The sequence below is a fragment of the Durio zibethinus genome, chromosome 14 (genome assembly GCF_047325235.1).
Source record: "Durio zibethinus cultivar Kanyao isolate XHJ-2024 chromosome 14, ASM4732523v1, whole genome shotgun sequence".
NCBI classification, from domain to species: domain Eukaryota; kingdom Viridiplantae; phylum Streptophyta; class Magnoliopsida; order Malvales; family Malvaceae; genus Durio; species Durio zibethinus.
Genome location: NC_143175.1, coordinates 9,008,234 through 9,022,093, shown reverse-complemented (window position 1 = coordinate 9,022,093; position 13,860 = coordinate 9,008,234). Strand labels below are relative to the sequence as shown.

Sequence of the window (13,860 nt, the reverse complement as noted above, 5' to 3'; positions counted from 1 at the left end):
TGAAAGTATTGAATCAAGTATACGTGTCATATAATGTATCTATTAAATATGTGAAGTACCTGATTGGAAATCTAGTTATGCCAAATTACATTTCATTCAACGATGATGAAATTTCCTCAAAAAGAAAAGGAAATGCCAAGGCTTTGCATATCACGGTCAAGTGTAAAAGCCATATCATAGCCAAAGTCCTTATTGATAATGGCTCCGCTATCAATGTCATGCCTATGTCAACTTTGGCGAGGCTACCCATTGACTACTCTCACATGAAAGGCAGTCAAATGATCCTGAGAGCTTTTAATGAGACCAAAAAAAAAATTTTAAGGGATATCAAGATGCTTTTGTAAATTAAGCCATACACTTTTAATGTGAAGTTTCAAGTGATAGATATCTCTCCATCCTACAGCTGTCTATTGGGAAGGCTATAAATTCACATGGCAAGTGTTGTGCCCTCTACCTTGCATCAGAAGATCAAGTTCAATGTAGAGGGTCAATTGGTAGTGGTAGTTAGGGAGAAAAGCATGCTAGTGACCCAACAATTGAATGCTTCGTATGTAGAGGCTGTCGAAGAAGCAGTAGAATACTCCTATCAATCTTTTGAATTAGTTAATTCTGTAGGTGAAGAACTTAAAAATTAGTATTTTTTAAGAATAGTGATGAGTCAAGTCATCAATAAGGGCTGGTATCTAGGATTAGGGCTGGGTAAGAACTTACAAAGAATAAGGGAACCTTTGACAGTGGTAAACAATAGTGAAAGGCTAGGCCTAGGCTATGAAGTAGCAGAATGGGAGATCAAGAGAAGGCTAGCAGGAAAAATAGTAAAACTAATGGTTATTTCACACTTGTACGAGACTTTCAAACCTAAAGGATTTATGTACCCAAATACAAGAAAAAGTATGGAAAGAGCTTTTGTCCAGTTAACCATTCATGCTATCGAAGATGAAGTGGGGCTTAAATAAGAAGGGTGGGTCTGTCTTTATTTGTCAGATTATGAGCTGAACAATTGGAGTGCCATTGAAGTGCCTTTGACTTTTGAAACTAATTCAATATAATTGTAACATCCCAATAGCTATTGCCCAAGGCATTGGGGTGATCTTTCTTGTTTGGGCCATTTATCTTTTATTATTCTAATAAAGATTAGGAAGAATGCATGTTCATTCATTTTTTCTCGTGTCTTCATTATTGGCATTTTTCCAAACACATCTTGTCAACATATTCCATTTCATCCAATTTCAGGTCTTTAAATGAACATGAAGATAATTATGATAACATTCAAGAGGTTAGTTTTGAGAATTCAATTAACACTGATGAACTTGACAATGAAGAGAATTCTGAAGAATATGTTATGCCTCCGAACCTAATGAGATTGATTGAATAAGAAAATAAGCTAATTAAACCTCATCAGGAGATAGTTGACTTAGTGAATCTGAGAGATGAAGAGAATAAGAAAGATGTCAAAATTAGCACTTCTTTCATTTAGAGATAGATAATGTTTGGTAGATCTACTTCAGAAATTCATAGATGTGTTTGCTTGGTCTTACCAGAATATGCCTGGATTGAGCACGGAGATAGTAGAGCACAAATTGCTCCTAAAACTAGAATGTAAGCCAGTCCAACAAAAACTAAGGCGAATGAAGCCTGAACTGCTATTAAAGATAAAAAAAGAGGTGAAAAAATAGTTTGATATAGGTTTTCTACAAATGGCTAAGTATCCATAGTGGGTAGCCAATATAGTACCAATTTTTAAGAAAGATAGAAAGGTACGAATGTGTGTATACTATCGTGATTTGAATAAGGCTTGTCCAAAAGATAACTTTTCTTTACCTCATATCGACACACTGGTAGATAACACGATTAGACATTCAATTTTCTCCTTTATGGATGGGTTCTCAAGGTATAATCAGATAAAAATGGCTATAGATGATATAGAAAAAACCATTTTCATGACCATGTGAGGAACTTTTTGTTACAAAGTCATGCCTTTTGGGTTAAAAAATACTGGGGTAACATATCAAAGGGCCATGGTAACACTCTTCCATAACATGATGCATAAAGAGATTGAGGTGTATGTAGACGATATGATTGCAAAATCTTGTGAGAATGAAGATCATGGAATTAGCCTTAAAAAGTTATTTGAGAGATTGAGAAGGTTCCAGCTCAAGTTAAACCCAGTCAAGTGCACCTTTAGGGTAAAGTCAAAGAAGTTACTAGGCTTTGTGGTCAGTAAAAGAGGAATTGAAGTCGATCCAGATAAGATATGAGTCATTCAACATTTGTCACCTTCAAGTACACCAAAGGAAGTTTAAGGTTTTCTGGAAAGATTGAACTACATTTCTCGATTTATCTCTCAGCTTACCTACAAATGTGATCTCATATTTAAGCTTTTTCGTAAGAATAATCCTAAAAAATAGAATAAAGAATGTCAAGTGGCTTTTGATAAAATTAAGCAATACTTGTCAAACCCTCCAGTGTTAGTGCCATCTGTTCCAGGGAAATCTTTAATTCTATACTTGATAGTGTGTGAAAATTCAATGGGATGTATGCTGGGTCAACAAGATAAGTCTAGCTGAAAGGAGAAAGCTATTTACTATCTGAGTAAAAAGTTCACAGAATATGAATCCAAGTATTCTTTATTAGAGAAAATATGTTGTGCATTAGCATGGACTGCCAAAAAACTTAGATAGTATATGCTCTATCATACCACATGGCTCATAGTAAAATTAGATCTAATTAAATACATCTTCGAGAAGCCCTCTTTGTCTGAAAGAATTGCTATATGGCAAATAATGCTATCGAAATATGATATTATATATGTAAGCCAAAAGATAATAAAAAAAGGTGCTATAGCGGATTCTTTGCAGATCGTGCTACTGAAGAATATGAACCAATGAGGTTGAAATTCCCTGATGAAGATTTAATGCCCATTCCCCAACTGAAAAAAGGGAAGCATGAAGAAAAGTGTTGGATAATGTATTTTGATGGAGCTACCATTGTCTTGAGACATGGAATTGGGGCGATTCTGATCTCTCCAGAAGAACAATATTGTTTTATAATAGCAAGGTTAAATTTTAATTGCACAAATAACATTGCTGAATATGAGGCATGTGTCATGGGTTTACAAGCTGCTATAGATAAAAGAGTGAAAGCATTAAAAATATTTGGGGACTTAACTTTAGTTATATATCAGTTGAAAGGAGAATGGGAGACGAGAGATTCAAAACTCATTCCATATCATAAGTATATTTTAGAGTTGATAAAGTAATTTGAAGATATCTAGTTTGATCATTTACCTCGAGAAGAGAATCTGATTATCGATGCCTTGGCTACTCTGGTCGTAATGATTCGAATTAATGATAATACTGACATTCAGTCCATTAGGCTAGATGTTAAGAATATGCCAGCTCATTGCTTCAATGTAGAAGAAGAAAAAGATGGAAAGCCTTGGTATTATAATATCTTATAGTATATTAAGGATTAGCAATACCCAGTTTAAGCGACAGAAAATGATAAAAGGGTCATCCGAAGATTAGCTATGAGTTTTTTCCTGGATGGGAATGTTCTGTACAAAAGAAGTCATGATCAAGTATTACTAAGATGCGTAAGTAAGACTGAAGCAAGGAAAATCATTGAAAAGATGCATGATGGAATATGTGAGGCACATGTCAGTAGACATATGATGGTGAGACAGATCATGAGAGTAAGATACTACTGGTTGAAAATGGAGAGTGATTGTATTGACTATGCTTGTAAATGTCATAAATGTCATATATATGCTAATAAGATCCATGCTTCGTCATTTACTTTACATGTTATAGCACCACCTTGGCCATTCTCAATATGAGACATGGATGTCATTAGTCCTATCACCCCAAAGGCTTCTAATGGGCATAGATTTATTTTTATGATGATAGATTACTTCACAAAATAGGTGAAGGCAGCATCATATGTAAATGTCACACGATCTATGATTTGTAAGTTCATAAAAAGAGAGATTATTTGTAGATATAAACTTTTGAAGAGAATTATTTCAGACAATGTCAAGAATTTAAATAGTAAGATGATGCAAGAAATATGTGCTCAATACAAGATCAAGCATCATAACTCAGCACCATACCATCCGAAAATGGATGGGGCAGATGAGGTAGCCAATAAAAACATAAAAAAAATTCTTGAGAAGATGACTGAGACTTATAAAGATTGGTACGATAAGTTACCATTTGCACTGCATGCATATCGAACATCATTGCTCACCTCTACTGGGGCAACCCCATTTTTTTTGGTTTATGGGATGGAAGTTGTACTACTAGTGGAAGTGGAGATCCTATCCTTGAAGGTTCTAAAAGAAGTTGGATTGAAAAAAGCTAAATGGATTCGAGAATGCTATGAACAGTTTAATTTCATAGAAGAAAAGAGATTGACTGTATTGTACCATGGTCAGCTATATCAAAAAAGAATGATGAGGGCTCATGACAAAAAGATTCGATCATGTTGCTTTCAAGAAGAAAAGTTGGTCTTGAAGAGAATCATCCCAACCCAACACGATAATAGAGGAAAATGGACTCCGAATTGGGAAAGGGTCGTATGTGGTGAACGAGCTTTCTCGGGTGAAACACTGATACTGACTGAGATGGATGGAAAGGATTTACCCCACCCTATAAATTTTGATGCTGTGAAGAAATACTATGCTTGAAAAAAAAAGAGAAAAATGAAATGAAAAAATAAAAAAATAAAAAAATAAAAAAATAAAAAAATAAAAAAAAGAAAAAAAAATGAATGAAAAAGGAGGACTTAAGGCGAAAATCCTAAAAGGACGGTTTGAGTCATAGGGGGTTTATCTAAGTTGAAAACCTAAAAAGGTAGCTTAGATAAGGAGAATATAGCATCAAATTTAAAAATCTATTGGCATGAAAACTAGCAAATTCAGAGGAGCTCTAAGTTGTTGAATGCATCAGATGGTTAGGTTTTTAGAAAAACCTTGAGATGTGTTATCATGATTGTCCGATTGTTCATTTTTGGGCTTTGACTCCCTATACTTATCCTTGTAATACTTTCTTGGCCAAAGTTTGCCAATATTTTGCTAATAAAAGATATTCTATTTCACTCTTTGTATACCTTTTCTGTTGACTGTTTCTTAACCATTCTTATTTTTTTCTTTTTAATACTCTATAATGGAATAAATGTGCAAATGCATTCTTACTTTTTGAGTTTGAAATAATGATTGATAAATGAATAATGGCATGAAAGATTTTTACATTACATTGAAGAAGTCAAAGAGTGATAAAGGTAGAATCGAGATGTTTAGTTCTTGATAAGGACATTGAATTTGGAAAGAGATTTCTTACAGGAAGAATGTTAGAATTGAGTGGAAGAGATGATTGAGAGCTACACTGACTCGATCTTAGAAGAGCAGCATAATTTGGTCTTTGAAGAATCAAGGGTTTGGGGCCCAAGAAAAGAGCTTGAGAAACTTAAGTACCATAATTGAATAGGAATCAATTAGCCAACATTTGCATAGCATGCATTGAATTTCACATGCATTGCATAGTCTATACTACATTCAAGAAAATATAGTGCATAAATTCAAGAAGCAGGGGTATTCCAACATCCCACATAGAAAAGACAGATGTGAAGACGTTTTCAAATTTGAGAAAAAACTTGTCAGGTAAGTTTATAATCCTTGAAATAGGATATCTCTCGGTATCAGGGTTGATTTGTAAGACTTTTAGGTATAATCTCTTGAAATTCCTTCAAACACGATTTTCAACTCCTTTGGACATGATTGTCAATGAGCAATTTATTTTTCGAAGTTGTGATGCCTCTGTTTAGAGGAGCAATATATTTTTCAAAGTTGTGATGCCTTTGATTAGAGGAGCAATTTACTTTTCAAAAGTTGTTGAGCCTCTATTCAGAGGAGCAATTTACTTTCCAAAAGTCGTTGAACCTCTGATTAGAGGAGCCTTTTATTTTTAAAAGTTGTTAAGCCTCTGTTTAGAGAAACTTTGTTTATCTTTTCAAAAGTCGTTGACCCTCTGTTTAGAGGAGCTTTGTTTATTTTTTTGAAATTGTCGAGCCTCTATTTAGAGGAGTTATTTATTTTTCCAAAGTCATTGAGCCTCTGCTTAGAGGAGCCTTCGTTTATTCTTCCAAAGTTGTTGAGTATCTTTCATTGAACCTCTACTTAGATGAGCTTTGATCAAAATTTAAAAAAAAAAAAGAAAAAAAAGCAAAAAAAAAAAATATCAAGTTGAGTCTTGAATGGGTGTCTACGTCTTTACACAATTATTATTTCACAGAAAATGTACAAAGAGGGACAGCTGTAGACACCCAATTTGGTCCAGGCCCGGATCAATTGGGTCTGATCCAAATGGGTAAGCCCATTTCATTTTATTTTATTTTATTTTATATTTTATATTTTATTTATTTATTATTACTATTTATTAAAATATATTATTATTTATCTGTTAATATATATACTTTATTATTATTTATCTATTATTATTATTATCTATTAATTAATTTATTATCTTTATTTTATTTTTTTTCTTTTCTTTCTTTCTTTTTCTACTTACCCGATTGGAATTAGGATTAGGAGCAACTGAAATTCTGACGTGAATTTAGGGCTAGCAGAGTTGGGATTGGATTCAAAGATTGAATCCAAATCCCAAAAGAAATTAGGGTTGATCAAAAACTCTTTTGATCAATCCCTATAAATAGGTGCTGGAACAAACACACAAAAAATAGACTAACAAAGAAAATAAACACTGATAGAAAGAGAGCTAAAAGAGAAAGAAAAAAGGCGTTCAGAAGGGTTAAAAGCAATTTCAGGATTTTTTTAGAAATTTTAGAGAATTTTAGGTGAATTTTTTCTAAAAATTTTTTAAAAATTTTTAAATTTCGGTTAATTTTTCGGCCAGCTACCTAGTTTTCGGCAACTATTTCCAGAAACCGATCAACTTTTCGATAAACTTTCGACGAAAAACTCAGACTCTGATGACATTCTCCAGAATCCGACGAGATTCAACAGAAATTCTTCATTCGAGTAGAGAGAGGAAGGAGGAAAGGAAAGGAAGAGAGAGAGAGAGGGAATGAGAGATCTGATAAAAAACAGAGGTTATAGCCTTTTGTACCTGTTGAAAATGACGTTGCTTTGGTGTTACTACTGAGGATCCAGGTGTTTTGAAATCGGGCGACCTGACCCAAGCGTCAACCCGCATTTGACTCGCGTGTGACCCGAGTGCGAGCCGTTTCCAAAGCAAAGTCGAGCCGCGTCTTCGAGCCGTTTTCTTCCTCAAGTCAAGCGAAGTTGAGCCGCTAAGCCGAGCCGTTCCAAGGTTTTTTTTTCATATTTTTTTATTATTTTATTATTATTATTATTATTTATTTATTAGATTAGAATTATTTAGTATTTTTATTTTATTTTATTTTATTCTGTTTTTATTTTTATTTTTTATTTTCTTTAAATAAAATTCCAAAAAAAATATTTTTAAGAAAAAGTTGAAAGTATCAATTTTCCTTGAAAATAAGTTTTTTCTAAAAAATATTTTTGAGAAAAAATTGAAAGTATTAATTTTCTTTGAAATAATTTTTTTTTAAAAAAATTTTTTTTGGAGAAAAATTGAAAGTATCAATTTTCTTTGTACGAAAGCAATGAGTTTTTTTTTAAGAGAAAAATATTTATACCTAAAGCTAAATCTTTTTTTTTCTTTTTTTTCGTTTTATTTCTTTTCCTTTTTGTTTTCTTGAATTTTCTTTAATGTTAAATAATCCAACAATAAAATATCTGTAAGTGAAACAATAGTCTCCTTGCATACTCTTAAGGTGAGAGAATTTTTTCAAATTTCTGCTAAAAGTATTAGAGTCAATTGAGAATAATTTTCAATAGTTAATTACTTGATAAATTTTTAAGGTTTATTGGATAACAAAAAGTTAAGCTGGTACCATCTTTCGATGGGCGTTGTGAGAGTGCTATAACCTGACTCACACTAACCGAACTCCCGAATCCTATTTTAGTTAGTAGACCTGAACCTATTCTTTTAGAGACTCTTAAGCTTAGGTGTTCTTTAAAATGATAGATTCTTTAGGTAGCCAATCGTACCTAGATAAAAAAAATTAATAGTAATTTCTTAAGTCAATGTCTAGCAATAAATTCTCATATCTAAACGTTATAACAGTATCATCTCACTGCCCTAACCAACAGTTCTCTAACCTGTGGACTGCCTGAACCTCTAGATTAGTCCAGAGCACCACCTGACATTGTTAAAGCCTTCATCATCCATGTCAGGTTGTGCCATATCAGAAAGTTTACCCTCTTTTAAATCATTGGGTAACGTTTTATTACTCGTCAAAGTCTGAAGAATTGTTTTTTTAACATCAAGCAAACCACCACTTTCCTTGGCAACATTCTTTCTCCCCGCATCCTGTTTGTTGGCAAGTTTGGTTCCCATTTCTCACTTCAATTCTTGAAGATCCTATTATCCTCACCGTCTATTGCTTTCCCTGCATTCTGACTTTCCTCCAATACTCTGTTTGCCATTAAACATTGCAAAATTTACCGCAATAAGAAAATCAATCAACCTGAACAATTTAATCTGGCAGCCGCTTTCCTAGGCCCAACTTCATCAACGAACCAAAAAAAAAACTAGTTTTTTGGCACTCCAGCTTGTCTTATGAGTTATAAACACATCAATCACATTACCATGATTTTGGAAAATACGCCGTAACCATCTCTTGTTAACAATCAGTGGCATCTTGTTAACAAACACTGTTAAAATTAAGGGTAGTAACTGTTTAAATAAAATTCAGTTCAGAATTAAGTTCGATTGTTATAGTGCATAGTATTATAAAATATTCAAATTTAATTTGAATTTAAATTAATTTTTTTTATATTGATTTGATCTAATAAAATTTTATTAGTTTAATTTGATTCATCAATTTTAGAAATTTAATTTTTTTATATATTATTTTAATATAATTTTTAATATATTTAAATAAATTTAGATATAAAATAATTATTTTTACTTTACAAATATTTAAACTACATATAAAAATTAATAAAAATATATAATTCAGTTATATTCGATTTTTTTAATCTAAATTTAATATATACATTTAATATATAAATTTAATCTAAATCAAATAAAAAAATAATTTAAATTAAATTGAATATTATAATTTTAAATCAATTTTTATTTTTTTAAATTTTTTTTCTCAAATGAGGAAAAACATTACTAGAAAATGACTCTTTGGACAGATGATTATATGACTCACACCTGAAATTATTGAATGTTGACAACAACTCAGGTTTGAGTTTAACCGTACGATTTCAAGAATCAACTTTGATTCGAACAAACTTTTTTCATCTTTGGCCCAAAACAAAATCTTTTTCATCTGAAGATAAAAGGCATTCTGTAGCCAAATGGACACTCTAAGAAGTGGGTCACTTAAGAAATCCAAAGAAAGTAAACCTTTATTCACCTCTTAGCCTTTGTACCACACTCCCATAAGATGAAAGAACTAATAACTGACGTATTTTATTAGCAAAATCATAAGTCTAACTCAAAAAGGTTATACTTTATCAATATATATAGCTCCATTTAAGTATTTTATTAATAACTCAATGTACCAAAGTACAATAGGCTCCTCCATACACACACTATATCTAACTAAAGTGGAGGAGAAATGGAAATATTTGTAGGTTTGCTAGATCTTCATTCATTCATTCATTTTAATTTCATCCTTCATCCATTTAACCGTGCAATATTAGCAACGGTTGAAGTCAATATCGCCTTCGGCCACCGGAACCACTCTCCCTCTGGCAGTTAAAATAAGCAGCAGCCACCGGCGATCCAAGATTGTAGAGCTCAGCAAAGTCTCTGGTGTTGAAATTCTGGCGCCACCCGGGTGCGTACACAGTCTGCCTACCCAGTTGCCGAAACAGAACCAAAACGAAGCGGTGAATTCCAACCGTCGGTCGAGGGCTCTCATAGCACACAACTTCATGCCCTACGTAGCCCAATATTATTACACATTAATTTCAGCTATTCTCAACGTATGAACAACATAATTTGTATTCTTTAATTTCTTAATGATGTAAAATTATAACTTTTAGGGAATGTATTTAGGAATTAGGATCCCTCTATCAATTTCTTAGCGTCTTCAACCATCTAATCAATCTCTTTTGGTTTAAAACTTCAATTCGGTGAGATTCTAAATTCTCAAATGTCAATCTTATCATAATTACTAAAAAATGAAAGGGATGAAATAGATAACACCACAAGCTTCACGAAGTGAATTTCTCTAGTTGGGTACAATAATTAATGGGACGTCACTTCAAATCATTTACTACGTAGTTGGGAAATTCGTGTAGCTTTTGCTATCCCATCCTTGCTTTTGACCGAGTAATGTTTACCAAAAATTAGCAAACAATATGGGTACTCCCACAGTGTTTCAGTGGGCCAATTTGGGGCTCGAGAAAGAAAGAGGACAAGGAACAAAGAAAGCCTCGGGTGAAGGGAGCTTTTGTCCGCCTCAACGAAAAGGGTATTCTCCTTGTTGGCAGCAACTGATTTTGCATCATTTTCTCCATCGATGTTCACTTGACGGAGCTTTGGTACTACGCTTAAGAAGAGAAGAGAGAAGATAGCGAAGGCAAGAAGGCAAGGGAAGAGAGACATCGGATGGCTTGATAGGATAACATGTTTACTTTTGATTTTAAAATTTAAAAGCTCAGACCTTTCAGATAGAAATAAAAAAAAAAATTAGACAGTAAATTTAGTTAAGGAGAAATTGAATATTCGTGGATCAGAAAAGGTCCAGAGCCCTGACATGCCATGGTCAGATGAATCTTAAAGTAAAACAAAATATATTGCATAGCATAGCAGTATAAAGTCTGCAAAGAAAATACTCACCAAAGCTTGCCTCCGTAGTTGCTGGAATATCAGTTACCAACCTGAAAAGTTTGATTTCGATGATAAGGTTAGTAGTAATGCGTTACAGATGAGCATTAATAAAAAATTTTGATGACGGAATAAAACACTTTTTTTTCTTTACAACATCTTTAAGAAAGAAATACTATTGGATGACCAATCACGTCGCGTCAAACTGGAAAATGTGAGCTGAATCATGTGACCTGGTCGCTCATAGTACAAACAACCAACTTTATGATACGAGAAGAATCATTTCCTTGATTTATTTGGATTTAAAAAGCAGCTCATGTGAGGCGCGGTAATAGCAGCAAATCGCACCATTCTTTAGTTTGGGTTACTGTTTCATTTTTAAAATTTTGTTTTGTTTTATTCATTTTTATTAGTTTTATTTTTAACTTTCTATTTAAAATTTTTCAAATGATTTATTCTTTTACAAGATAAAATTACTAATTTTTAATTATTTCTTAATAAAACTATTATTTGATATGCATACAAATAATAATTTTTAATTTTTTATTAACTTTATAAATATTAAATATTTAAATATTTTATTTTTTATAATTTTTAATTTAATATTTTTAATAATCATTTTTTATTACAATTTACTTCATTATCATCGCTGCTTTTAACCCAAATACATATTCTACTTCTTATTTTAATTTTACTATAATAATTAAATTCACCTTTATTAATGTTTTCAATTTTATTAGAATTAATCCATCACCCAAATAAATTCTAAAATTATTTCTTGTGCACGATGAATTTTAATTTATTTTATTTTTTTTTAAAGTTAGTGTGCTGCATACATTTTTTTTTTCTCTTTCGAACACCAATATTGCGAATGTAATTATGTTCAATATTAGATTAATACGTTATGAGCAATATAGCCACCCCAAATCCTTCTGTCTCGCTCCCTTCTTTCACTTGATTAAGTCGTGCTACTTCAAATATAATAAAGACAAAAGTTACTGCTTCAGGAAATAAGATAGATATGCACTCCAAAGCAATTATAGATGAAAATTAGCCAAGAAGAGAAAGCGATAGAGACCATTCTTCTAGGACCACTAGGTGCATGTGGCAAATTCTGCCCTTTCACCTCAACGAAAGTAGGATGGGGCACCATCTAGGCCTATTGTGGAACGTACATGGAGTGCACAACTACCTTGTAATTATTTAGAGTAAATTTTACCTTTGCATTGCAATCTTTTCGTACAATTTATTTTCTTTCGTGATTTAAAAAAATCTATTTATTCAGTTTTTTAGTTTAAAATAAATTTATTTATGATAATATATGATTAAAATTTAGACGAAATTTATCATGTGTATGTTCACCTAATCAGTACAAGATAAATTTTGTTCATACGTCATCAAAGGTTTACTGAAGTATTAACGGCTATATAGATTTAAAACAATTTTAAAAGAATAAAAAATAAAATTTTAAACCATAAATGAAAATAAAACATTATAAAAATTTCAAAAGTATTCATCTAATCATTATTCTATGACGAGTTAACCATCCCAAGACCGAGAAATAAAAACAAAGACAAGAAAAGAAAGGGTCATGGAAAAGTTTGATTGTGCCATATGTCATTGTATAGGAACTCACTCGTGTAACAATAACCTAGTAGTATAGCCAAGATACTTTTGATGGTCCTGCATATTTTTTGTGCCAGGAAAGTATCGTAAACGCAATCATTAATCTGAACAGAAAAAAATGATATCAAATAAGAGAGAGGCAGTATTAAACTAGAATAGCTTTCGGTTTCGGGTAGTGCTACGAGTGGAATAAGATATTTCTGATTTCACTGATTTATTTGGTTAATTATGAGCGAAAATCCCTCCCTCTCAACTAGTTTGTTTCAGTAGTATTTGTTTTTTAAAGTGATTGAACAAGCGTATGTGACTCTACTTCTAATAATGCTAAACTTGTCGCGTAAATATACTCTATATATGTATATATATATATATATAGAGAGAGAGAGAGAGAGAGATTTCCTTACGCAAAAACTATGTAAGTCAAGAGTTTTTGTGTGTGTGCAGGGAGAAAGATGAGGAAACAAAGCAAACAACCGCAAGTACCAAAACTCAGCATTTGGAGTGCTTGCTAGGCTGTTCGCCTCACTGTCTGCTTCTCTTCGCGTACCTGTTTGAGTATGCGACAGATAGAGACACACACAGCATGCAGAGGAATAGAGATGAAGAAGCCGGAGAGAGAAAGAGAGAGTGACATGCAACTCACCAATGCAAGTATTCCCTCAGGTTTGGGTCACTTGGGCTGGGTGCATCAGGATCCACCATAACCTGCAGCGAATGTGAACGAGGCTGATCAGCAAACCAAAAATCCTACTCGATAATATAAATAAACAAGAAGATGCAGGGAGGAAGAAGAATTGGAAGGTGAGTAACAAGATACTCACCACAGTGTAGAAGGTCCTAAGATCAGTCCCACCAACATCAACCCTTGGCTGATTGACAACTTGAGATGGTTTGAGCTCACATCCATTGCTAACTTCCTTAGTAGCGAAGGTCACCCTGAGAGGAACAGACGTTGTAAAAGAGTCCAAAACATCCCCTATAACTCTACCAACAACAAGGGGATCTCTGTCTCTAGTCATGCTTAAACTCACAATAACAATAAACAATAATAATAAACACAACAAGAGTTGTGACCTTGTGCTTGCTGAAAACAAGTGGCACATGAGTTATTTATATATGAACGGGTGATATCTACTTTTATATTGTGTAACATCAATAGAATCTACATTTTACCCACAGACATGTTAGTTATATTCTTTTTTCTCTTAATTTTTAAAGGAAAAAAACAATGAAGTATATCACTTATAATTATCACTACAAAAAATTTTTTATATACTGACACTTGATTATATTGACGGTTAAATTGTATCAGTAAAAAAGATTTTTACTGATATTTTTTAAT

General features: G+C 32.6%; 1 protein-coding gene, 1 long non-coding RNA gene and 1 pseudogene across 3 annotated transcripts in view; 1 reads left to right on the top strand and 2 right to left on the bottom strand.

Annotated features, from left to right (window-relative positions):
- Window positions 1-8,441, bottom strand: part of LOC111294755 (chromatin assembly factor 1 subunit FAS1-like) — a 94,193-nt pseudogene extending 85,752 nt beyond the window's left edge. The window contains exon 1 of the transcript XR_016327281.1: window positions 8,245-8,441. The product of XR_016327281.1 is annotated as a chromatin assembly factor 1 subunit FAS1-like (transcript). The remainder of the gene's footprint in view (window positions 1-8,244) is intronic.
- A 1,120-nt stretch (window positions 8,442-9,561) lies between these two features.
- LOC111293817 (protein HEADING DATE 3A-like) lies at window positions 9,562-13,601 on the bottom strand. Its single transcript, XM_022886782.2, has 4 exons — window positions 13,340-13,601; window positions 13,162-13,223; window positions 10,905-10,945; window positions 9,562-9,999 (listed from the first exon to the last, which is right to left on the bottom strand). The coding sequence occupies exons 1-4, from the start codon at window positions 13,535-13,537 to the stop codon at window positions 9,773-9,775; spliced, it is 528 nt and encodes a 175-aa protein (XP_022742517.2). The 5' UTR covers window positions 13,538-13,601; the 3' UTR covers window positions 9,562-9,772.
- Window positions 12,682-13,656, top strand: LOC149515018 (uncharacterized). The gene is made up of 2 exons (XR_016327486.1): window positions 12,682-12,817; window positions 12,963-13,656. It is a non-coding gene; the product is annotated as an uncharacterized LOC149515018 (long non-coding RNA).
- Window positions 13,657-13,860: the final 204 nt, after the last annotated feature.